The 27,514-nt window shown below is 42.5% G+C and overlaps 1 protein-coding gene across 1 annotated transcript in view; it reads left to right on the top strand.

Moving 5' to 3' along the window:
• Positions 1-27,514, top strand: part of grik4 (glutamate receptor, ionotropic, kainate 4) — a 182,189-nt gene that overhangs the window by 84,022 nt on the left and 70,653 nt on the right. Inside the window, exons 7-9 of the mRNA XM_061720530.1 lie at positions 110-271; positions 5,413-5,565; positions 9,336-9,440. Coding sequence (XP_061576514.1) covers positions 110-271; positions 5,413-5,565; positions 9,336-9,440 — 420 coding nt within the window. The remainder of the gene's footprint in view (positions 1-109; positions 272-5,412; positions 5,566-9,335; positions 9,441-27,514) is intronic.

Raw genomic sequence — 27,514 nt, 5'->3', positions numbered from 1 at the left:
TAAAAATAGGATGCTGGCAGAATATGTTAACTCTAAATAAGGTCCATTCAGTAATGTCCTTGTTTCTGTCTGTCTGTCTGTCTGTCTTGCGCTCGTGTTTTTCTTACAGGAATTCACCTTACTCCGACTGGATGATGTGGCAGACCAAAGAGTCAACATTGTTGGTTTTTCCGTCTTCAACAAAACTCATCCCTTCTTCCAGGAGTTTGTGCTAAGCCTCAACCGCTCCTGGCAGGAGAACTGTGACCATGCACCCTTCGCTGGCACTCCGGTTAGTAGAAAAAATACATAATCGCACTTAGTGGAGACCAAAGATAGGAATAATAACTTAATTATTATTATCTTCAAAAATTGACATTTCATCATTCCTCAGCTCCAAAAACGCACCAGTGAAAACAAAAACGTACAAAACACCTGGGAAATATGCAATTTATCCAGTTATATTCTGCGATTTCAGGTATTGCTGCAGAGAATTATTCTTTCCCAGAAAGCCCATCAGTGGGGGTTTGCACACCCTTATTAATCTTGGTATAAGGCATCTTCCTCATTCAGTTTACTTCAGAGAAAGTTTACAGCTCAAAAAGTCTTTACCTTCTCTGCACTGCATGTTTGAGTAAATATTTTTATCTTACCTATCTTAGATTGGGGATATTTGTAAGGTTGTATGTTGGTACATTTATGTGGATCTACTTAAATCTTATGCTGACTAAAAAGTTGTTTATTTGTATTAATTTTTTACTTTTTAATATTTGAGCCTTGAGTCTTGCTGCCAAAATACTGTTATGGGGTTCTTTTTTACATTTGCTTATCTGAGGTTTTTTTTGTGTCTAATTTAATTTTAGATTTACAAAAAAAATGTGGTGGTAAATGAGGAGAATAAACATTAGAAATCCAATGTATAAGATTGAAATGAATGGGTACAATTTTATTTCCCATGAAGTCTTCAATTTGGTGCATTCACACCCAATTGTCTTTAAGTGTCACTAAAATATTCAGCATCTAATAAGATATTTTAACCTTCTTTAATACTCCAGCAGTTACTGTAATGTGAAGGTTTTTCCAAAAAGAAAAAAAAATTCTCCTCATTCACTTAAATAGGTATTTATGACTATGCTAATAAGGATCCACCTACATCTCCACCCACTGGCAGATGACGCTGCCCATTTCTCCCAAGTTGACTATCCAATGTTCATTCTAATATTGGGGTAATTCAGCTATAAATATTTGAGTTACTGAGTGATTCTCCAGAACAGGAAGAGCTAATTATACAAGGTCATCTGCAAGTTGAAGTATCTGAGAACTAATGTATTCACTTTCAGTCACTACAATATTTGAAATATAACAGTAATGGATAATGTCAGCCTTTGAGGGCAGATTTACTCTGCCAGGCAAACCTGGCTGTGGTTGCAGGAAAGTATCAAGGGCAGTGCCCTCGAGGTGACGTTCTAATCCTGAACTGATCTAAAAGCACAGGGACAAGGCAGTCTACCAGAAGCACTGCTAAACAGTGGAGAGCTAAACAGACCAAATAAACAGATCTGCTGATATCCAGGAACAATACAGACCTCATAACTTATAGACCACATAAGAAGAACTGGACACAACCTCTGTGATGTCATCCACGGGTTTCCTGGAGAGTCAGGTTGAAGCCTAAGGCTGTGTCCGAAATCCCATCCTTCCACCCTAATGAGTATGCAAAAACAGTATGTGAGATTTCTTAGTGCGTCCGAAACATTAGTACGTACTCAACAGTAAGCTATGCTCTATCCATACTCATTCCGGAGAAATGTATTAGTGTGGATTGATGGACACTAGCTAAGCAGAAACTTCCCACAATGCAATGCAGCAGTGTTTGGTTGCTAAGTGATACGTATATGTCATAAGTATAATATTGTGTACAATAATATTATTATATAATATTAATATTATAATATTCGTATATAAAAATATTATATAATGTCATCTTGTTTCGGCCAGGATAAACAGGAATGGTGCTGTGACACGTCACTTCCTCCCAACGGCAGGAAGTGACGTGTGCGCTCTGATTAGTACGTCCGAATTAATGAATACTACTGATATTTACTCAAAAGTGTGCCAAACTTAAGTATACTTTTTAGTATATACTGTTTAGTATGGCATTTCGGACACACCGTATACCTTTGGGGCTCTTAACAACATCATATTGTTATATTGATCAGCTCAATATCGAGCAAGACTCAAAGCCTTCTTAGTTCAGTTAGCACAAGATAGCTATATTTTAGCTTGGCTTAGCTAATGCTAACTTATGCTAACACATTACATTGATTGTCATTAAAAATGTCATTAAAAACACTTCTTCAGTTCTGATGTCATCACCAAAATGAAATCTGAATTGAGTGCTACTAGATCTAAAACAAAGATTAGTGGGTGATCACTTGGTCACCTGACAACTTAGTCAACCAAACCCACAGTTTGACCAAGCCTAGGACCTGGCAGCTCCAGGTGCTGCAAGAGGTGGCAGATGACAAGCTAGAAGCCACTTCTGACTGCTTAGCTAAGTTTTACACCCAGTCAAAGGTTATTAGCTGCAAACTGTTTATTAGCCTTCTCCCCAGACTCTTCGAGGTCAACTTAGAACCCGCTGCAGCAGTCTATCAGTACATTTAACAGTGCATCAAACCAAATATTTAAAATAAGAGTGACAGTTCTCTCTTACCTTTTAATTCACAGTAGATGTCCAATTAATCAGAAATGCTTGGTGCCAAGTAGCTAAAGTGAGAACAGCTAGCCGGTAAAGCCATAAACTGCTACTGTTTAAAAAGCCACACCCCTTAATATGCATACAGTTGTGGTACTGTGTAATTTTATGTGAGGTACATTAAAATTCACCCCTCTTAGGTTGTCTTGGTTGTAAAATCTAACTGTGTAGACCAAAAACGGCGTTTTGTACCATGCTCTTTGTTTACATTGTGCAGTTGGACATTTAATATGCAGATTATGGAGTTGCTGTTGGAGCCAGCCCCTAGTGGCCATTCTGGGACCTGCAGGTTCATGGATCGGGTCAGTTTAGCAAACCCGCCAAAACCTCCTGATGCAAGCATGACCCTTTCAACCTGTGTCTATATTTATTTAAGCTGACCTCTTATTTACACTTAATGGTTTTGTCTTTTTATTGGACAGCAAACATAAGTGAAAATAAGTTAATAATGGCTAACATGAAGCCAAGTAACCATAAGAAAGACATTTTTAAGACCTGCTCAACAGCAATCTGTAAACATTTATTGCAGTTTAAAAAAAAAATGAAGGCATGCAAATGTAAATCTGCCAGTGCATCAGTGTTTTTATTTGGTAATATTATATTTTCCTGCACTCAGCAAAAGGGACAGTTAAAATGAAAAATTGCACCATAATTATAGTCTGTAAACTAACAGGAAAATGAAGAACTAAACAAAAAGAGGTGCCAAAAGTCTGTGTACGGCTTTTCTTTAGCCACATCTGTGGTTCAGTAAAATTTGAAGGTACAAAGTGCCGTCACATCCATGAACCATGCCAGGTCTGCCACCTTTACAGTCCAAATCACACCAAATCCTTACATTTTTTAAACTAACGATTTTAAGTAGTACTAAAAATAACTCATCAGATATATGAAAAAAAGCAGCTGTTGCAAATTTGTGCTGGCTTCAAGGCATCATTAGGAAGTAGAGAGGTTTTCAGTTCAGTTCCTAAATGAGTTTTCTGTGTTTGAATTTAAGAAAAAGCTAAAGTTACACAAACATGCTCACATGTGCTCACTTGCACCTCTCCCTCATTCACGGTGGGTGGTGAAACATGTCAGAAATGGTCTGAACAGTGCATGAAAAAGTGTTGCGTTTCTACACAGCCTGTAACTGTGACCCTTTAGTTAGTCTACATCAATTAGGGCTTGTAGTTAATTAGCTAATGACTAGAGAGAAGAAGAGCTGATGGCCACCAAGCAAGAAAATTATTACTCCACTTAGACATGCATGTATTTTTTATAGGTTTTCATCAACTCCAGCTCTAACCGGTATAATGAAAAATAAACTATGCAGGTGTGCATACACATTTTCAGTTAGGTTAATGTGCGGGGGTTGTAAGAGTGAGCACGAGTCTCTTCTTCTTTGCAAGAAAAACATGTTTACCAACTGTAATGTCTCACATGGAGGATCTGAAACTTAGAGCAACATATTTTTGTCACAGAGAAAACGAGATGAGAATGGTTAGTTTTAATCTGCTTAATAGCTGACAGCTTATTTTAACTCCCAGAGTCAGAAGTTTCTAACATACTCATCAAAAACATCAAAGACAAAAACAAGTCAACCTGACAGCTCCACATTTCTAAGAGTGGTGTAGTTGTGTAGTGTAGTTTTGCATGCTGCTGTATTTCTCTCTAGGGTCAGCCAAGACGGTAGGCTACATCTCAGGTGAAAATCCATGATTTCTAAAAGTTTGTCCCAAAGATTTTTCTCTGATCCAAAATGTATTGATTACACATGTTCTATCATTTACTGATAATGTGTAGATCGTTTTATATAGAGTGAGTCTTGAAGGACAGCGAGCAAAGAGAGGAAAGGAGAAGCCAAAGCAATACTAAAGTTGAACTTTTGCTTCAAATTTGCCTCAAAGAACGACCTGTTTTTAGAGTGTAGTAATTTCGGGGGAACAAAATCAGAATTGCTGCTTTAATGGTTTTTCAGTAGTACTTTTTTCCCCTGTGCAAACATATTATACTATTAATTCACACCTTTATTTTTTTAGTAGCGTTTGTGGCGAACCGTATTGCACCTCATTTGCAATTCCCTAAATATCTTCACTAGTTCCTGATTGTTTAGAGTTGAGCAGGTGAACCTGCTTTAGTTAGTTTTCTCTATTAATTTTCATCCGCTGTTCCTGGCAGTACCCAGCAGCCTTAGATGATATCTGCCATTAGGCCAATTTGGACTCTGGTTCCCTTAAACAGATGTGCACCTGTGAAGCCCTAAGATCCAATGCAGGGTGTCACGCTTTTTAATAAAATGCAGGAAGCAGCGGCAGAGAGGTGGTGAGGCTGTTTGTACGGGGCACATGAGAGGAAGAGCTGCCTCTCCCTCTTGTTTTCTGGCCTTAGCTGAGAGCGGCAGGCAGTAATTGGAATGGTCTGGGTGTGCCAGGGGATGAGTGCAGGAAGGACGGAGACTCTCCAAGAAATGGAGGGAGAGGGATGGTTTTCAACACTGTCAGCAGTTCCAAGTCTTTCTAATGATCTAATAGAATAATCTCACTACCACTCTGGGGATGGGTTAACCCCTTACTGACTGCTAATCGCTGACATGTTACGTTTGCACTTCATATGCATCGAGTTTTCGCAGGTTTGAGTGTGTTTTGGTGTGTGTAGACATAATGTATTCACCTTCTCACCGTCCTCTCCCTACGCAGCTCTCATCAGCTCTGCTCTTTGATGCGGTATACGCGGTGGTGGCAGCAGTCCAAGAGTTGAACCGAAGCCAGAACGTTGGCGCCACTCAGCTCTCCTGCAAGTCCTCCAAGATCTGGGAGCACGGTACCAGCCTTATGAATTACCTGCGGATGGTAAGATTGAATCTGCAGGCAATGGTCCACCACTGACTTAACTTAAAGCAGCACTATGTAACTTTTCCACCTTAATATAATATTTCCAGTCATTGTGATGGTACATCAACTTCCAACAGGTTTAATGACACCTCTGTCATGGTCTGAGGGGTCTGTATCGCCTTCACTGGCACTATGTAACTTTGAGGAGCATGGTAGGAACCCTGCCACACTACTGGTAAAGCACTACCGCTTTTGTCCAAAGGAGCCGCCAAACTCAACAAAAGCTGAAAGTTACGTTGTGCTGCTTTAATGGGATAGTTTAACAGTTTGGAAACTTTAGGTATTTACTTTCTTGAATTACATCAGTCAGTAACCCATGTGTTTGTCCAAACTGTTTTCAGTCATTTTTGATTGTGCAAGTTTTCTCTCACCTTTGTTTTCTTTTATCTCTGTCACCATTAGTATCTGTTTATTGTACTCCCCTTAGAACTCAGCAGATGGGATGCCAGTTAAATTAAGATAAAGCGGGCTCCAGAAGCTGAAAACTCTCAGTGTTGTAAAGTGGAATAAAAGATCTCTAACAGGTTCTTGAGTACCAATGGGCAAATCACAGCCCAAGGGACAGATGTGGCCCCTAAACCATCTCAGTCCTGCCCTGCTTAAAAAAAAATAAATAAATACAACACAAACATTTTTCTAACCTTGTATTGGAAAACGATGTTCAGATGATTTAACTTGATTATAGCAGAGTGCTGTCTAAAGTCACTCTGGACTGATGCATTTCGCTGAACTGACAGATCAGTAATGCAGCAGTTGTGATGGCTGAACTCCACTTGGAGAGTTATAAGACTCAATCATACTTCAGAAAAGGAAAACAAATATAGAATGTCGTGACTTTATTCACTATTCGTCGTAAATATCAATTCAGGCAGTATGAGTGATAAGTCAATTGGGTATCGCTGTACTCAAAGAAACACACCAAGAGACTTTCAACCAAGTATGATAACCAGAGAGCAAACTTGTTATTAAACTGAAAAGAAGCAAATTCCCTAAAAATGGTTTGTTCAAATTAATGCGGACAGTTATATACAACAGTCCAGCATCCATAAATAAGCAGTGGATGTTAACTAAACGCTATCACCGAAGCTTGTAAAGTTGAGCAAGCCCTCATCTGACAACAATATGGATCTGCCGGTAAAATGAGCCTGTGTTTTAATTAATTCATCTGATTATAACGCGTGGCCCTTTCTGTACTTTAACTGTGAGTCGACAGACTTATAGGAAAAAATGTTGTCCATGACTGTTTTAGGGGATCCTCTAGTGTGGGTGGCTTTTAACTTTGTAGAAATCCTAGCTGGAAGTTTTCCTTTCACGTTGTCTTACTCACTTTCAAATTCAAACCCGTGCTTTATTTTACCGAATGTGTTAGAAGTGGGAGGAATAATTGAAACAGAGAAGCAGAAAGCCAAGACAATGAGGAGTCTCGGAGGCATAACGAGGGATTGAGCTGTTACATATTCCCATATTTGGTTTCAGCACTATGAGTTTCCATAAAGACAGCATATCAACTTTGGACATTGGATACAGAATTTTAACATGAAGCCAATATTGTCATGTATAAAAAATGTTTTTGGCAGATGTTCTAAAAACAATTCAAAGAGACTGAAAACTTTTTGGCAATGTTTAGCAAGACGTTTTTGTTACAGTTTGGAGTTTGTCAACCTTTCCTCATGCAAAATGGGAATCAAAAAATGTTGATGGAAACCTGACTTATGAAAACACCTCCTTTCTATTCACATATATTATCTTAGTCAAAGGTAGGCGTTTTTAGTAGGGGTGGGTTAAAATTATTGATATATCAATATTTTATCGATATACATTTGTAGGAATGATTATCGTTACATAAATCCAAGTATCGATTTTTTTTTTTTAAATGTTTTTTTTTTTTTTTATCCTGATTTTTTTCCCCATTTTATCACCCAGTGCTCCTACCTAAGTCAGTCCTGGGCATTGCTCCCTCTACGAACCCTGGGAGGGCCCTGCACTGAACTCAAGTCTCCTCCTTACTTGAGGAGTGAGCAGGTCGCTTCTTTTCACCAGACAGGGTGGGGATTCTCCGGCCGGACGTAGCGCGTGGAAGGATCACGTTATTCCGGCCGGATCCTCCCCACCCCATCTGGCGCCCCGGCTGGCCAGAGGGGGCATGTGTAGCCCAGGACTGCTGCATGTTTTTGTGAGGGTAGCTCACATTAGCTACCCAAGGGAACACGGGGAGAACATGCAAACTCCACACGGAAAGGCCCTTTCCAACTCCACCCAGGGTGTTGGCGCTGAAGTCATGGGAGAACTTAACACGCACTCAGCTCCCACAGCATCCCTGGGGTGAACCCAGGACCTTCTTGCTTTTTTTTTTTTTGGAGAATCCCTTCCATTGCCAAAGCAAACTTGGTATTGTTACTAGAATATCGATATCGAATCGTATCAGAAATCGTATCGACTTTGGGACCTAGTGTATCAGAATCGTATTGGGAGGTCAGTGATGATACCCAGCTCTACTGTCGTTTTTTGATTGGGTCCCGCTAATATCGCTGGATGATGAACGCGTGTTAACACGTATTCAAACATATGAGCGGAAACACCTGCACTATGCTGAGCTAGCTGCTGAAGTCAATCAGTGTGGCTGGTGCACAGAAGCCCACCCAGTGGAGATTGGGTGCAGAGGCAACATTGACCATAAATAATACTGCTGAGTAACCTGGGAATTCGGGTCCAGCGCGAGCATGTGGCCATCGAAGCTGCATCAGATGCAGCAGAGAAAAGCAGCCAGTGGTTGTGGATGAAGAGGAATGATCCTTGCTGGGCCCCAACGTGGTAGGCCAGGATATATGCGCTCAAGTAGGTTTGGCCCAGGGAAAAGGATGCATAGTCCCATTGGGATGTCTGTCATTTAACAACAAAGCAGCCCTCAAGATCAACTGGGCAAGGGATGCAAGCTCGGGGCGTATCAACCCCTAGCTGGCCACTTTGGTGATGGTGTATAGTGTATAGCGAATGGCCGAAAGACCCCATGAACCAAAGGACTGATGACTGCATCCCAATTCCTCTCTCAATCCAACCACATCGCCAGTTTTCATAATCTATTCATGTACAAACTCTTGTATCTGCTTGCACAAAGGATATTAACATCTTGTTCTGTTTTTTGGAAACTAACACTTAATGAATAAATAAATAGTCAGGAGTGCCAAACGTCAGCTGGAAGAATAAGCAGTGCAAAATTTGTTTTGACAATTTTATACATTTTATTTTTCATCCTTTTAGGTAATTGTTTATTTGATATGTCAGCTTAGTGATATTTTTTTGATATTCTTTATTTTACATATCTTTAGTACTTTAAAGTTGGTATTTGAAGATATATACTACTGCCTTTCAATTGGGTTATTTTATGTTGTCTCTACATTGCACTGAAAGGCACTGAGGGGGAGATAAAGATGTGTTGTAAGCTAATCAAAGGTGTTCCTTGTGGGGAAGAAATATCTCTAAGTAGCTGAAGTACTTAAATGTGACACATTTCCGATACCCATCTGTCTGCACTTCTCACTCAAAGAAAAAGTAGACTAATGACTCTTCTTTATAGCTGTAAACTGGAACTATTACGGCCTTGTCTTCATATTATGATTTCATATTATTAAGATCATATTTCAAAGGTTGATTAATGTAGCCTTGGTTCATAGAGTAAGTGCAAATGAGAGAGAAGCTTTTGAGTAAATTGCTCTCTCTTTGTTGGACAGGTAGAGTTGGACGGTCTAACGGGCCACATTGAATTCAACAGCAAAGGACAGCGATCTAACTACGCTCTGAGGATCATGCAGAACAGCAAGGATGGCCTAAGGCAGGTAAAGTGACTTCCACTCTGACAAATCTTATGTTGACATTGTCTGTCTGTAAGCAGATTGCATCCTAAAGTTCAGAAACAAACACCACAAAGCTGTTTTAACTGTGACTGTTTTAAGAATCTTAATATATTGTAAATCCACACAATTTCCTTAGTCTTTTCTTTAGAAAGACAAGAGTATACTCGCTATTAAGCACAAGGCTCTCATGCCATAGCCCTTTTCCCAGTAGGGCAGTAGCTCTGGCAAATGTTGCAGTTTTCTTTATGGAAGTAGGGGAACGGTTATTGGAGCTGGATTGTACTTTGGGGAGCTGTGATAACACTTGCTCAGCTGACATTTCTTGCTGCAAACAATCTCCATTATCCTGCTAGCAGAAGAGTTGAATTGCTAGAGGACACAATTAAATATTCAAGATGCCTCTTTGAAGGTAGAAAAAGCTTCTTTTTTTGAGGGGGGCAAAATAAATTTGGTTTAAAACAGAAGTCGGCTTTGAAGTCAAACATCAGCTCTGCTTCTGGTGCTGTTATCATTGGTTTAATGTGTAGAACACTTTAGATAAATCTTAGAATTGTGAAAAATTTGCAGTTTCACACTCACATTACAACAGTGGTACTGTGGTATATAAACATTCTAGAGATTTGAAGGGGATGTCGATTATTTGGCCAAAGCCTGCCCTGGGTCTTTAAGCTTCCTCAACAGCAGGGCTACAGTCATAGATTAAATAAATATTCTGCATGCATCACCAGGTATCTCAGTCCATATGCCCTGAACTACCTTGAACAAGCTCAGAAATAGTATCTGCGGGAAGCTGCCTTTTACATAGGGGGCATGGCTGCAAATGGGTCACATCTTCTCACTGATAAAGTATATTTTACAGGGATTACAAACGAGTGCAAGTGGTCAGTAATGAAATGAAAAGACACAAGGCTTTGAGCAGCTTAAAGTACTTTCTTTGGATGATGGCAGACCTGCAGGGGTTTCTAATACTTCTCAGTGGTTTATAGCTCTCCAACAGTTGATTTGAAGAAACTGCTCGTCTAGAGCATCCTGGTTCTTTTTTCATTATCTAAACAATGAATGAAATGTAAAACTCAGATCCTACACGCTTTTTTAAAACCCTCTGATGGAGAAGCAGGGGTCCATGGAAGTAGATATGAGAATGTTGGTTCAAACCCAAGACTGGTGAGGGTTAATCTGTTCAGCCAAGGTTGGCCCCCATCTATCAATCGCTTCTCCAAATGAGGCTGAGTTGTCACCAGCAGTAAAAATCTTCCTTTTTTGTGACCAATGGATGGAGGGGATAAAAGGATTCAAAGATGCACACAAAAGCTGCATAAGCCTTGAATAGATGAGTGATGGAGATGTGCATTAGGATGAAGAATCTGTTTGTGGGCATGTTTACTTTTATGGTAATAGCTGTATTTTACAATATGCATTAAAGCCGAGTCTTTCACATAAGTCACGAAGCCGGAGAGGTTTTTGATGCTCTGACAGTCATGTCACAGTGTGTTGGAGGGATCAATACTGTAAATTTAGAAATAAGATGACATTGGTTGATGTAGTAATTTTGAAAGTTATATAAATTGAACAAAAAAAAACAACAACATGTTCTGATGTTTGGGGCTAAAGCTTTTCCTGCCAGATGAGTTTCCAAACTGAGTATGCCATAAACCTTGTTAAAATGGTGAAAAGGGAAGTAAACATTGACTCATCCACAGGGTGACCTTCAATTTTAGACCAAGAGCATACATGGAAAATGCTATGAACTGCATTTAAATGTTTGAACCAGTCATAAATGTTCAGTATGTTTATTCTGAGTTTCCTCAAGCATCATATACCTTGTGGTAATGAAAACCTGTAAACTGCAGTCTTTATTGACACCAGTGCACATGTACACAACACGAGACACTATAACAGAAAAGACACTGCTGGGTTTAGGATTTCATTAAAAATGATATTTTCCTCATGGATTTCATGATGTTCATCTTGGCAAAACCCACAACTAGTAAAGGGAGCCACAAACCTCTTAAAAATCTGACTTCCTGCCAGAGGGCCAGCAGCTGTTTTATGCACTGTAGTGCTGCATGTAAGTGGCCACTCATGTGGGTACATGCTGCATCACTGGAAACCAAGATTCCTGTGAGGTGATTGACGTAAATAATTTTACAATGCAATTACCACAACAGTATAGTCAAGTGCAAAAACAATCAGACAGTAGACATTTGGGACAATTCATCAAGGAAAGCTCTTCATACTCTACTTACTCATTAGCCTGACAAAAATGTTTTGATTGATGAAGGTCCCAACAGTTCAATTCAGTAGTTGTTTTTCCATTGCACTTTTTCACAAAACTAAAGTAAGACTCTGCATTTCCATTAACGGTATGGCTGCGGAGGAGTAGGTGTTTCCAATAAACAGTGTTGATCTTTTTATGAGTGTAACTCTCCTGGTTCTCTCTCCGTATCGTGTCCTGCGAGACTTCTCTTCAAAACAATGAAAAATATCTCGACTTTGAAGAAGATGGACAAAAATATCTTTACTCTTTGACAAATTATTGTGACTCCCACTACTGCTGTTGAGCAAAAAGTCAACAGAAGAAGGCAACGGATATTTAATCAAAGGCAAAGCCCTTGTGTAATGCAGTAATCCATAATGATTAAGTAGTTACAGCACAACTACTTCGTATTAATGAGGCCACAAACAGCCGGAAAGTGACTTTTGATGACTTTAGATTGACCGGCTATGTCACTTCCAGTGCTGCCAGAGAAGTGTGAATGTAAAAAAGCGTTTCCATTACACTTTTGCAATGACCTGGATTATCGACATGTCTGAAAATCTGCTTCATGAAAGTGTAAAAGGTTCTTTGTGATATTTAGCAGTTTTTAAGAATTAGAGGCATTTCTATTACAGGTTTTTTGGGGGGATATTTAGGCTTGGGCAAATTTAGGGTGTAACGTAAACGGGACTAATGAAAGTTTTAGCCTATTAATATAATTTCTTAATCTTTGTTAGTTATTTTCTCTATAAGATCAGTTTGCATATAAGCATTCTTGATGTAATGATTCCAAAATATAGTCGGCATACTTAGCTTATTGACGACCTCATTTGAGCCAGTATATAAGAGCCAAAAAAACACTAATTAAAGTCCCTTTTAATGTCCCTGTTTTTTTTAACTAGATGGAGCCAAATGTGAACATGCGTGTTGCTGATTTAATCATCAAATAGCAACCGAATTTCTGAAAAGAGGACATGGCAGTTGCATGGGTTAGTTGAAATGGGCTGTAAGAAAAGCTGTGTGCAGTAAATATTTGAGTTTTAAGCCTGTTTAACAGCTAAAAAGCTAAATGGCCAGCAAAAAGCTTTGGTGAAAGCCAGCAATTGTCTTGCCAGCGATGGACTAGGGGGAAATAAAGATGGCTGTTATACTGTCCTCGCCATGAGTAGGCCTTATTCAAAGCTTGACAGTTAGCGAACAGTGTGAAGTCCTCCAATAAAAACAAGGCGTAACTTTTCTTGTAGATTTAATGAAGATCCACAATTTACTGTAAAACTGTAGTAAAAGAACAAAACGCAAACACAAATCAGAATCTAAACACTATTCATTGCACTGACATGACTAAGAAATGTAACTAAGGTAAACAAAATGTTGAGTCATAGGGCAAAGCTATGATATCCATCAATTAAGTCACTCTTAGACTGAATTTGCAGCAAAACAAACTTTCAGCAAATATAATATGTAAATCATATCTAAAAATCAACAAAACAAAATACTCACGGACAAATAGTGTCCAAGGCAACAATGTTATAGATCATTTGCAGCAGGAGAAACAGGCACCATGTGCTCTCTTCTTGGCCTCGTTAACTCTGAGGAAATTACTCTGCTTTATGCCGCTAGGGGGCCAAAAGGGGGCACTGTTGTACAAAATCTAATATTAAATTATAAATGCACCTGAACACAGGGCAGAACACTCCCCGCCTGGTACAATGCAATTGTACCACTACCTTATACTAAACAAGATACAAACATAAACATGGAAGACAGTCCATATTCTACTGTCCTTCAGACAAAAGGACAACCATCTCTGAGATTGGTCTCAGAAACACTTTCACAGTCCCTTCTTTTACAGTTCTTACTTCTGCTTTGCGAACCTTGTTGTCATCACTGAGAAACGTCTTAATAACAAGTCCCACAGGCCAGTCATTCCTGTGAGCTTGGTTATCCTTAAGCAAAACAACATCTCCGACTTTGATGTTGGGCTTGTCCTCTGTCCATTTTCTTCGACTCTGAAGAGTGGCAAGATACTCCCCCCTCCACCTCTTCCAAAATGTATCTGCGAGACACTGAACTTGTTTCCATTGTTTTGTGTGGAGCTCTGCCGGGTCAAAGTTGCCAATAGGTGCTGATAGAGCACTTGTCTTCTGTGTCAAAATCATCGCTGGTGTGAGAACAGTCGGCATGTCCGGATCAGTAGACAATGGCACTAGTGGTCTCGCGTTCATTATTGCCATCACCTCCGCCATCAAGGTACTCAATACTTCATGCGTAAGTCGAGTACGTGGAGACTGAAGAAGCATCGCATCCAGGATCCGGCTTGCAACACCAATGAGTCTTTCCCACGCACCACCCATGTGTGAGGAATGTGGGGGATTAAATTGCCATGTGCAGGCTTTTTCGTGAAGGTAGCTGTTCAGTGTGGCATCACTGTGATCAACACTCAACTCTTTGCAGGCACCAATAAAATTAGTGCCCCTGTCTGAGCGGAGGAGTTTTGCAGGTCCACGGATAGAGAAAAATCTTCTCAATGCGTTAATGAAGCTGGATGTGGACATTGATTCAACCAGCTCGATGTGCACAGCTCTTGATGACATGCAGGTGAAAAGTACCGCCCACCGTTTGCTGTCTGCACTGCCTCCCCTTGTGCGACGTGTCATCACCGTCCACGGGCCGAAGACATCCAGACCAACATTGGTAAAGGGTGGCAATGGTGAAAGCCTGTCGGCTGGCAAGTCAGCCATCTTTTGAATCTGCAGCTTCCCCCTGAGTTTACGACAGATGACACATTTGTAAAGTACAGATGAGACCAGTCGTTTGCTCCCGATAATCCACAATCCTGCCGCTCTGATTGCTCCCTCTGTGATATGACGGCCCTGGTGAGCTACTTTCTCATGGTAGTATCTCACCAAGAGGAAAGCAATATGGTGAGTACGGGGAATGATAAGTGGATGTTTTTCTTCCTTTGTGAGAGTTGCCGGTGTCAGGCGACCTCCGACCCTGAGTAATCCATCTTCGTCAATGATGGGGTTGATCTTTGTGAGTGGACTTTGTTTTTGCAATGCTTGCTTCATATCGAAACATTTGTATTCTTCCATGAAGACCTCACGCTGCACAGTGAGAATAATCACAGCCTTTGCTCTGAAAAGCTCACTTATGGTGCTCGGCTCACTATAACACCTCCATCCACTGCCTTTGCTTCGATCTGAGGTCTTCTTGAAAGACACTGCGACACGAATGAGTGATGCTATGGTGCGACACAGGGTCATCCAATGGGAAAATCTTTCAAAACGATGTGAACTTAACTGGGCCTCTGAAGTTTTGGTGATCAGAGAAGTGACATCAGGACGTATCTCTACATCTGCTTCAGGATCTACCAGAGAAAAGATATCCGACTGTGATGGCTCTGAGTTGGATTGTGTTAAGAATGATGGTCCAGAAAGCCAGTTTGTGTGTGGAAGTTGGGAAGCATGAACAGGCCTGGTGGCATGATCTGCCGGGTTGTTCTCTGTAGAGATGTAATGCCACTGCTCGGGATGGGTAGATTTTCGGATGCGAGTCACTCTGTTGGCAACATATGTGTAAAACCTCCTGGTGGTGTTGTTTATGTATCCGAGTACTATCTTACTGTCAGTGAAGAAGTTGACAGCATCCATGTCAATGTCAATCTCATCCCTCAGCAGGTCATACAGTTCCACAGCCAGAACAGCTGCACATAACTCCAATCGTGGGACAGTGTGAGCAGGTCGTGGAGCTAGTTTGGATTTGCCCATGATAAATCCTACATGGCACTGACCTTCATCGTTAATAGCCCTTAGGTAAGCTACTGCTCCAATGGCCATTGTGGATGCATCTGAAAAGATGCACAGCTCTCTTCTCTGCGCGGTGGCCTGTGAAAATGGAACATAGCACCTTGCTATCTGAAGATGTTGGAGATCTTTTAATGATTTTTTCCACCTGTCCCATTCTTCCTCCTTTTCAGAGGGGAGTGGCTCATCCCAGCCCTGTTGCTCAGCTGAGAGTTCCCGGAGCAGGGCTTTTCCTTGCATCGTTATAGGCGCCACAAGTCCTAAAGGGTCATATAAACTGTTTACAGTGGCTAAAACACCCCTCCGAGTGTATGGCTTTTCCTCTGTGGAAGCTTTAAATGTGAAACTGTCTGTTTCCAGCTTCCACAGGACTCCCAAGCTGCGCTGTAGGGGGAGATCATCCAATCTGAGGTCCAGATCTTTCAAATCCTTGGCCCGTTCATCAGCTGGAAAAGCTTCCATAACCTTGTGGCTGCTGGATGCTATCTTATGTAAGTTCAGGTTGGACTCTGCTAGCATCTTTTGGGTTCTCGTCAAGATGTCAATAGCTTCCTCGTGGGTGGGGGTAGATGCAAGTCCATCATCGACATAAAAATGTCTTACTACAAACTGCTTGGCATCAAAGCCGTGTTCTCTCTCACCCACAGATGCAGCCTGCCTCATGCAATATATAGCCACGGCTGGTGAAGGGCTATTCCCGAACACATGAACTTTCATTCTATAGTCTCTCACATTTTTACTGAGGTCGTTGTCTTCATACCAAAGGAATCTGAGGTAGTCTCTGTGTTCTTCTTGTACCACAAAACAATAAAACATTTGTTGTACATCAGCTGTGAATGCTACAAGCTCTTTTCTGAAACGTAGGAGAACCCCCAAAAGAGTGTTGTTTAAATCAGGCCCACTAAGCAGCACTTTGTTCAAAGACACTCCGTCATATTCAGCGCTTGAATCAAACACAACTCTTAACTGATCGGGTTTTTGGGGATGGTATACACCGAATGACGGTAAGTACCAGTGTTCCTTATGTTTCTGCAGTGGGGCAGCAGGCTCTGCATGGTCATTTTCAAGCATTTTCTGCATGAAGTCAATGTACTGCCTCTTCATGTCTGGTTTTCTGTCCAATGTTTTCCTGAGAGAAAAAAGACGCTTCATCGCTTGGTCTCTGTTACTTGGAAGGCACTGTCTGGGGGAACGAAATGGCAGTGGTGCCACCCAGCTGTTTCCTTTATCTTGATAAACTTCTTTCTCCATTATGTCAAGAAAAGCTTGATCGTCCACTGAAAGTGCTGGCTTGTCATCATCCCTTGTCTTCTCAAAAACTGTAGATCCCAGCTTGTCTATGTTCTCCCTAAGGTATTCTTCCTCAGTACAAAAAACTGGAGAACAGCTGAGATGAGATGGAATTTGGTTGAAATTCTCCTTCACCAGGATTTTGTTTGGACATGGCCTGAGGATGGATGTACGACCATTACTGAGCACATGCGTTTTCAGCACATTAACACTTGTTGGCTTATGAGTTCTCCCCAGGCAGGCTTCACCTACCATGACCCACCCAAGGTCCAACCGCTGCGCATAAGGAGCACTGTAAGGCCCATTAATTTGCTCCCTCACCTTGTGCAGTTGTAGAATATCTCGACCCAAGAGCAAGAGGATGGGAGCGTCTGGATCCACAGGTGGAATCCTGTCTGCAACTCGCTGTAAGTGTGGGTGCTGACGTGCCACCTCAGGGGATGGAATCTCTCTCCTGTCATCAGGAATCATGTCACATTCAATTAAGTTTGGTAGGGGAAGTCGTATTTTGCCATCCTGAGATTCAATTGTGAAGTTTGTAGCTCTTCTGCCCATACTTGTGGTTACCCCAGAGCAGGTTTTCAGTGTGTATGGGTCTGATGAGGTTGTGATGTTGAAGATATGAAAAAACTGTGATTTGACAAGTGACTTATTACTCTGCTCATCAAGCACTGCATACATTTTCCTTGCTTCCTCTCTTTTTCCCGTAGGATATACTATCACTGGGCAAATTTTGGAGCATGAGCATTGGCTGTCTGCATCACCACAAATCTCTGTGCATTTGGATGTAACTGGAGTGGCTGCATTTTCACTCACCTCCCCGCCATCATCTTTTTCCGCTTCTCCGGTGACTTTTGTAATGGGAGGAGGACCAGGATGTAGTGCTGAAATGTGTCTTTCACTACCACACTCCATACACTTGATTACCTCTCTGCAGTCCCTTGCCACATGCTGTACTGACCCACAACACTTGAAACAAATGCGATTTTCCTTCAGGAATAACTTCCGGTCTTCAACAGGTTTAGCTCTGAAGCTCTTACATTTTTTGAGCGGATGGGGCTTTCTATGTATGGGGCATTGCTTATCAGGATTTTCCACTCTCTTCTCAGTGAAGTTACTCTGGATAGTCGAAGACTCTTGTGGAACATCCGTTTTGTGTACATTTACAGAAGCTCTATTACCACTTTTCATGTATTTGTCAGTTTTTGAGCTCTGATTGCTGGGGGACGTAAAGGCAAAACTGGGGTCATTTCTTACTTTTGCCTGCTGCCTGATAAAGCTGGAGAAAAAACTAAAAGGGGGAAATGCAACTCTACGTTCCTCCTTGTATCTGGATCCTGCAGCAATCCATTTTTCCTGTAAACCGTAAGGTAACTTGTCCACAATGGGATTCACTCCACGAGCTGTGTCCAAATAAGACAAGCCTGGCAGGTATCCACCCTCTTTTGCACACTCTATCTCCTGAAGGACATCTCCCAACTCTCTTAGCTTAGCATTGTCTTTGTTAGTAAGTTTAGGAAAATCTTCAACCTTTTTTAGCAGTGCATGCTCAACTACTTCTGGTGACCCATAACATTCTTCCAGTCGTTGCCAGACTAAGTGCAGAGCTGCTGTGGGGTTGAACACATGTACAGAGCGAATTCTTTTCGCCTGCTCTGAAGACTCTAAACCAAGCCATTTTGTTATCAAATCTAATTCCTCTCTGGCTGAAAGGTTGAGGTCTTTGGTAGCACTTTGAAATGATGCCTTCCATGACCAATAATTCTCAGGGCGGTCATCAAATTTGAGGAGACCTGCACTCAACATTTCCCGACGAATTAGATACTTTGTTATGTCTTGCACACCCTGAGAATCAGACGAAGGCTCTCTTAAAGGGTGAAATGACTGTCCCTTTGGTCCTGAGGAATATTCTTTATCTTCTAATTCCTCCTTTTGCTGTTCTTGTTTAACATTAGCTCGTCCTTTAACAGCATCTCTGTTTTTCTCATCATTTCGAATAGCTGTTTCATTTATGGCCGTTTCACATTGCCCATGCGCCATCTGGTGGCAGCCTAGGAAATCAACCATGAATGGGTTTTCCCCGGAGTGTGCTGAATGCTGCCGGACATAATTGGAGGTGCGTTCGGCTGCACTGATAGGTAACTCTAGTAATTCTTGACTGAGTTCACTCTTGCAGGAGCTATCAACTTCTTCATACGCAGCAGCTTCGGCGGTAGCAGCAGCGACAGCTCTTTGGCTTTGTAGAACATGAAGATTTGCTTCAAGGTCAGCTTTCTGCTTTATGATGCTGGCCTCCTTTTCTGCATAAGCAAGCTGAGCACGGGCAGCCTCCGCCTTAGCACGAGCTTTTAGTGCTGCAGAACTAGCTGAGGAGGCTCGACTTGACCGTTTTGATGTCCGTGACGACTGTGCTAACTGTGAATGGGCAGCAGCACTTTGAATGACATCAGTACTTTGATTAGCATTTTGCTGATTTTCCTCTCCCTCATCCTGTTGCTGAGGAGCTGGTTGGTACTGATTGCCTGACCGTAGACTCATAGTTGCTGTATCCTGTATTATCTTGTTTAATTGTGCCCGCTGTGCTCTTGTCCTTTTACTATACTGTCCTCGCCATGAGTAGGCCTTATTCAAAGCTTGACAGTTAGCGAACAGTGTGAAGTCCTCCAATAAAAACAAGGCGTAACTTTTCTTGTAGATTTAATGAAGATCCACAATTTACTGTAAAACTGTAGTAAAAGAACAAAACGCAAACACAAATCAGAATCTAAACACTATTCATTGCACTGACATGACTAAGAAATGTAACTAAGGTAAACAAAATGTTGAGTCATAGGGCAAAGCTATGATATCCATCAATTAAGTCACTCTTAGACTGAATTTGCAGCAAAACAAACTTTCAGCAAATATAATATGTAAATCATATCTAAAAATCAACAAAACAAAATACTCACGGACAAATAGTGTCCAAGGCAACAATGTTATAGATCATTTGCAGCAGGAGAAACAGGCACCATGTGCTCTCTTCTTGGCCTCGTTAACTCTGAGGAAATTACTCTGCTTTATGCCGCTAGGGGGCCAAAAGGGGGCACTGTTGTACAAAATCTAATATTAAATTATAAATGCACCTGAACACAGGGCAGAACAGCTGTTTTTTGTTGACTCAGTGAGGCACTTTCATGAGGGTGACAAACATAATCCTCGACAAGTAAGTGCTTTCTTATGTCATGAGTGGTATTGCTTTATGTTTTTACATCGCCATATCTATTCGAATAACTAATGTACATTTCGTACATGTTTATTTATTTTTTTTGCCTTTTACACACAATGTGCTGACTGCACAACTGTGGATGCAGTAGATATGGTTTTATTTGTCCTTGGTTCATTGTGTGCCTTGAAATGATGTTGCTGACTGGTGGGGGAGGTGTGCAGATGCTCACCTCTTGGCAGTTCATGTGAAACAGTAAGTACATGTCAGACCTTTGCACATCAGTGGGGACAGCACAGCTGGAAGGCTCCAGTGCAGCCGCTGCTGTGTATAAACAGCAGTAAACACCACTTGTGATGTGCCTTTTAAGCTATTTTTTGCCATCACAGGTGTATCATGATGCATGCCTAGAAGGCTGAGGATAACCAGCTTCACTCAATACGTAAAAGGCTTGGATATGAAGAGCTTGTTGATTTTTATTTTTTTAAATTAACTGTTTTTACGGTAACACGGTAACACCATAAAAAGAAAAAGAAAAGTTTTTATTCACCAATACGCAATATCAGGTATACGTAGGATAAATCTGAATATGGCACCGAATTCGTCTTAAGTCTCACTTTTTTAATTAGAACCCAAATGTATGACTGTACATGCTGCTGAAGCATTTAGGAACAGTGGCCTTCCCTATGGGTTCTTGGATGAGGACTTGAATGTTTTTCAGAGAGTACGTGGACATACAGTACAGTACTCTGTGAAAAACATTCTCTTTTTTGCTGTATTGATATCAAATTTTGACTGGCTTCTTTCAGGAAAGTGTCTGTGGACTGATTTTGTTTTCAGCAAACAGCTCTCAAGTGCTGCCGTCTGTTTACAAAAGAAATCCAGACGGTCATAAAAAAAAAAAAATTATTCAGTGTGTTTACGTATCCGTAGCTCAGTCCCAGTAACACTTAGTCATTTTTACTGTTTTTGTGGAAATAAGTAAACCAATTGTTTTTTTTTTTGTTTTTTTTTTAAAGAGATGAAGCACTTTCGTGATTTTCGGCCGAAAACATTTTAGGCTTCACTTTAAGTATGACAGGGTTTTAGAGTTACTGTCCAGGGATGAAGTTTTGGTTCTCAAACGCAGAGCTTTTTAGCGTTTTTCTAATTTCTTTAGTCAGTCTTACAACAAGTAGTGGTGTCACATTTTACTTTTTATGTTGAAGCTGCATTAAAACCATTTTTCTGTAATTGCCATTCCTCAGTATTCCATATTTCATCTTTATGGCTGACATATCATGTGATATGAATATGTGTTCTGTTTTTTCATGGATCCATAATAAAGTGTGCACAGATTTCCCCTGGAAATATCCATCCCTCACCCTGACAGCTATAATATTCATTTCACTGTTGCCCCCAACTTTACACAACGTAGTTTGTGCAGCATTATTCAGAGGATGCTGGTTATTAACCCATCTATAAGCAAAACTGTCATCACTCCACTCTTGCCGAGAGCTGTGTATGTGATTTTGAATTGCTGTTATTGTATTTTCTAGACAAGATACAGATAGTGGGATACAACAAGGTGTCATTTCACCCTTTCATTTGACTTTTTCACAACAGAGGGATTGGGTTTCTGCCTTTAATGTGAGGAAAGTCTTTTCAAAACAACCTAAGCAACAGTCAGAAATTGGCATATTGGCCCATCTGCCTTTATTAACCTTCTCTGTCTCCCCTCACCTTGCTTTATTCTGGCACTGGGCAAGTCAGGCAGAATGATAATGCTATCAGGCCTAATGTGATGATTTTATCCACAAGTATTAAAAACCAACACCGTCAGTTATGTTAATGGAGAGAGGCAAGGTGTTAGATGGGGGGCAAGATGGGGTCATCGTTTGTTTTGTTAACAAACACTTCCCACACTGTTGGGTTTGGGCTTCGTCAGCCAGACAGACAGTAAGGGGGGCAGGGCCTTGGCAAAGAAGCATGGTGGCCCACTGCCCACACTAACACACACACACACACACACACACACACACACACACACACACACACACACACACACACACACACACACACACTCACTCAAAGTCTTAGCATATTTTTACAAATATGCATATATCTGTTTATAGTTTGGTTAAAGTTACAGGACAGATGTCCCTATATAAAGTATTATGCACTATAAGAGCACTGTCCACCCTGCTACCCTGCTTTAGTTTCTTTTTCTTCTTTTGGAAGCAACCATCCCTTTGAAACACCCATCATCCAGCTCCCTGGAAGATCGACCCACGGATGATCATCAGCTCCTCAGGGCACAACATTTCACAGCCAATCGCTGTAACAAATCAACTTTCTCTGGCAGGCATTCTTATACATCAGAGTAGCGTCTTCCTGCCATGTCTGCTCTCGCTTACTCTGTTTTTATCCATCTGCCTGCCTGTCTGTCTGTCAATCTACAGTTGCTTGTATCTTTTTATCTACGTATAGTCATGTGTTTTCTGCATCATTTTAAATCTAATAACTGTCATAGGATGTGCATAGCCTTTGCATGGCATATGTCTTTTATTGCATCTTTGCATAGCCTTTGCATAGCATGCATTCTTTATTTATTTATATTTTTTGAATATTAATGAATGCTTGTGCTGGAGCACTAAAGATTTGGAGAAAGTCCCCTAAACTCTGTTTTTGGATCAAACCTCCATATGTGTGGTGGTGAGTATGGTAACATGCACATACATATTCCAACCACTGATCATGTTCTAAATGAAACGATATTCATTAGTATAACATAAGATAGAGGTGCTTTGATTTACCTTGAAACAAATATAGACGTCTTGGATGACAGTAGCCAGACGGTTTAATTCAAGGCAGACATTTAGCTCTACTTTGTCTGAATTTACGAACTGGAACATGATCTACTCTATTAAAAAAAGAAAAAGATGTATAAATATCATAAAACAGATGATAGTTTGGGATCTTTCAGTGCTTTTTTGTGTGGCTGAAAGGTAGAGAAGTCCAAGGTCTGGTCGCTGTACAGCTGATACTCAACTGTCATTGACTCATCGTCATTCGAGAGGCAAGTCTTACTTATAGATAATATACATTCATCTCCCTCAAAACACAGGACAGTTCCTTTCCTCGCCTCAGAAGGGCGTGTTTTGCTCTGACTCTGAAGGAGTAAAGGACGTGTGTCGTAAAGCAGATACGGACATGTTATTCCAGAAGGACGTAGTGGTGTCATTAAGGTGTGGACACCGCTGCTGCAACAGAGACTGCAACACTCCACAGAGCTTGATTCAGTTTTGTTCTGAATATAACCTTAGTCTCGTCAAAATCATTGTAAAATACTGTTAACACAGCATTTATTCAAAGTAAGTCCTTTATTGGCTTATAGATGGGGACATTACCATGCAAGGAGACGTACTCGGTGAGTCTGCAATAGTTTGCTCATCTATAAAAGACAAAATAAAATAAAGGACCCATATAATACAGCCTTATATCAGTATGAATCTTGTATATCTCTAGTTTTGGGGTCATGCTTGATGATATTAAGTTCAACGCCATTAACTCAGGTATGATATAATTTTTTTCAAATCATTTTTTTTTTTTTTTTTTTTTTTTTTACGACATCCACTGCCAATCCAGGAAGCAGGAACACACGGAGACACACGTCAAGCACTGGAAATCTGCAACAAAAAAAACCACAAACAAAGCACGAAACCGGCACGGAGCCATCCAAAACACGAACAGCAATCGACCTAAATCTTGAGATCTGATCGCAGTCTGAGCTAAGCTATCGCTACCGCTACCTAAACCCAAAAACTAGAGAGCCAGCATGCAGGTGAACAAGCCAGTGTGTATGTCTATGTGTGTGTGTGTGTATGTATATGATCATGCATGTGTGTGTGTGTGTGTGTGTGTGTGTATGCGTGTGACTAAATTACTATATGTGTGTGTGTGTGTGTGTGTGTGTGTGTGTGTGTGTGTGTGTGTGTGTGTGTATGTGTGTGTATGTGTGTGTGTGTGTGTGTGTGTGTGTAATAAACCAAACAAAGCTCCACCTGAAGTGTATCTATATTGGGGGTGGGGGGGAGCAACCCCGCCACCCGTGAGACCAGAGGCCGACAAGGAAGAGCCCGGAACCCAGGCCACCGGCAACCCCACAGAGGGGAGAAGTAGGAGGGAGGCAACCCACCGCCTGCGAGGCCCCCCCCCCCCACCCGGCGGCGGCCGAGGGGGCCCGCGGGCGGGGCCCCCACGGCGCGGAAAGAAGCAGCCAGGGATCCCGCGGCGGCGGACCGCGACCCAGGCAATCCCCGGCCACCCGGTCCGGGCCGGACACGCGGCCAGGAGGCCCTCACCCTTCAGGCCAGCGACCCCCACCCGGCAGGGGGCCAGCCCGCCCGGAGAGACAGAGCCGCCCTGGCCGCCGACGCGGGCAGGCGCACCCGTCCCCCACGAAAGTGGCCCTCCAAGACCAGAGGGGCGCCCCGCCGTAGAGGCAGCGGGGGGGACCGGAGACGGGCCCGGAGAGAGGGAACCCCCCAACAAGGCGACACCCGCGCAGGCCCGACAACGGAGGGCCCCAGACCCAGGCATCCCATTCATTCATCCATTCACCTATCCGATACCTATACTAATAATAATATAATATACTATACATAATAATAATAATAATACTAATAATAATACTAATAATAATACTAATAATAATAATAATAATAATAACCATCTTTGTATAATATAATATTGATAAATTATTAAGTTTTTGATGTCCTGCCAATGGAGGCTCAAATCCTCCATGGCAGGACCCTTCCATACCGCATTCTCACCGACACAGACATACAATCACGCACCGTTTCCCCCTCCCCGGGGGGATCCAGCACCGCCAGAAGGCACCCCAGGCTGCACGGCGGGCCCCGCCAGGCCCGGGTAACCCGACCCACCCGTCCCAGGCCCAGGCCGGTGAGGGAACGCGGGTGATGTGGGACCCCCTCCCGCCCCTTGTGTTGAGTGCATGTGATTAATGCCATAAAAACAGGGAGGAGGGAGGGCCAAGTATCGATTGACACAGACCCCCCCCCCTCCCGAACTACGTGTCCTTGTCAAATGTATTTATTAAGTGTTGAATGTGCAGTGTCTATTTTGCTGTTAAAACCGTGAGGCGGGGAGTGCCAGGCCCCGCGGGACAGTGCCCCCCACGACCCGGACCCCCCGCCTTTCGCCTATGTGCGTATGAATCGTGTAGGGGGGGCAAGAGGGAGAGCGGAGGCCGAAGCCAGGAAGCAGGACCAGCAAAGCCGGCCCTGATAAGACACCCGCGTCCCCCCACCGGCCGTCCAGTAGACGGGGGCCGGCCCCCCGAGCCGGGCAAGGGCCCCACCGTACCTCCAAGGGCGCCCCCGGCGCCGCCGGAGCCCCCAGACGGAGGAGGAAACGGTCCAACATCCTCCCATTCATACTGACAACATAAGACATAGATACCTGGGAATGGTGCCACCCCGCCGTCGCGCCCGCCCGTGCACCCCCCGGTCAGGGGAAGCCCGCTCCCCGGACCCGGCCCCACCCCCCCCCGAGGCCACCCCGGCGGACACCCCAAGGGTCCCGGAGTCCCCACATCCGCAGGGGTACTTGGCCCCCGCCCAGCGACGGAGGACCAAGGCAGCAATGCCCCCCCAGCGCAGACAGCCACCCCCCACCCAGGCAGGGCCGGGCCCTCCGGGTGGGACCCCCACGTCCACGGCCCCGCCCCCCCCGGGAGGCCCGGAGACGCCCCAGCCACAGCCCCCCGCCCGAGCCCTCCCCAGCCACCCCCCCCCCCACCGCCATGAGGTAACCCCCCCCACAGGCCCCCAAGGCCCCCACCGGCTAGGGACAGGGCCCCGCGGCCCCCCCCACCGCCCCCCAGGGGCCACCAGAGGCCCGCGCCCCAGACCCCCCAAGCCGACCCCCAACCCCAAGGGCTACGAGATCACCACCCCCCCGCCCCCACTAGGTAACGAAGCCAATAAACGGGGACCACAGAGAGTGCAATTCAGCCGAATGTTGTTCAGTGGAGGCAGACATTATCTCACTACTAATATGATCTGATAAAAGATTCCTAAAATGGTTGATACATAAACTGGATTTTTGTTTCCAATTTACTAAAATGGTTTTCTTTGCGATACATAAGGCAGTGAGAACCCGGTGTGTCCAATTAGGATCTATTTGAGTGTCTCCCAGGTGACCTAATATACATACCGTGGGGCATACTGGGATTCTGTGGTTTCAAATCATTTTTAAAGTAACAGGTGATAACAGACAGTCACTTGGTGGGTAATTATTTATGTGATTTGACAACACAACAACAGAACCACAACTGGAGTGGACTGTTGCTTAGCAACAAATAACATTTTAAAACACTTTGTATATAGTATTTTAACAATTTAATTTAATCTGTTTGCACTACTATTATTTTTTATTTATTGTATGTCGGACAAGAGGGAATCGTACTTTCGATTTCTTGTATGTTTTGGCATGAAATATTGACAATAAAGATGACCTTGACTTTGACTTTGACTTTGAAATAACTTTTTCTTTTCTGCTCGCTACAGTTTCTTTGTGTACCTTTATACATTACTGCATCCTCTACAGTTATATTCCAGTTTCCATTTCCTGAAGTGAAATGAAGTGAAGAGCGGTTTTTGTAAAATACCTGAGAAAGCTGTGACATCAGACCGTTTTTGTCCGGCGGCGGCTCTCAGGCTGTGGCTGGAAGACATGGCTTACGGGTCCCTGGACATCCCGGTTAACATCTGTGACAGCTGGTTTAGTCCTGAGGCTGTGACGGTGTACCGGAGGCTGTCTGTCGCAGCTGCTGCCCTCCTGGGTTGAACACAGAAGGCTTTTGGAAGCAGATGGAAATTTGCTCAGGTGTCTTTCGACAGATGCTACAGTGTGGAGAGGGTTTCTTCGCTCCTCAGACATATTTTTGCTCAGTTTTTAGGTTGTTTTTTTTTTTTTGACAACCACTCAAAATGTAACTCGAATGTTATTTGTGGAAATATCTATTTGATGATAATGTGATAATGTGATAAACTGTAATTCTAACACCTGTAGGCAGTACTCGAGTTGTAAAAAAAAATCAGGGGGGATGGTGGATTTTATCGTATGGGGACAGATAATTTGTGCTGATTACAAATAATATAATATATTACACATAATAGCACTGACCAAAACACCTGCAGAAATACTGCAGGAATGACATAGCAGCAGTTAAATGCAGCCTTCTGTAAGCTTTAAATATCCACTGGGCTTACATCAAATACATCAAAACACAAAAATAAAAAACAGTTTTATGAACTCATCAATATGACTCTGTCCTTCACAGGATAAGTAAAATGGATCACTGCAAAAACTCAAAATAGGAATATTTGTCCTATTTCTAGCTAAAATGTCTCATTTTAGTAAAAAAAAATCTTATCACACTTAAAACAAGACTCATCACTGGAAAAAAAAACTACAATTTTCACCTGTT

Source organism: Cololabis saira, chromosome 4, assembly GCF_033807715.1.
Source record: "Cololabis saira isolate AMF1-May2022 chromosome 4, fColSai1.1, whole genome shotgun sequence".
Classification (NCBI taxonomy): Eukaryota; Metazoa; Chordata; class Actinopteri; order Beloniformes; family Belonidae; genus Cololabis; species Cololabis saira.
This window is presented reverse-complemented; position numbering and strand designations above follow the sequence as displayed.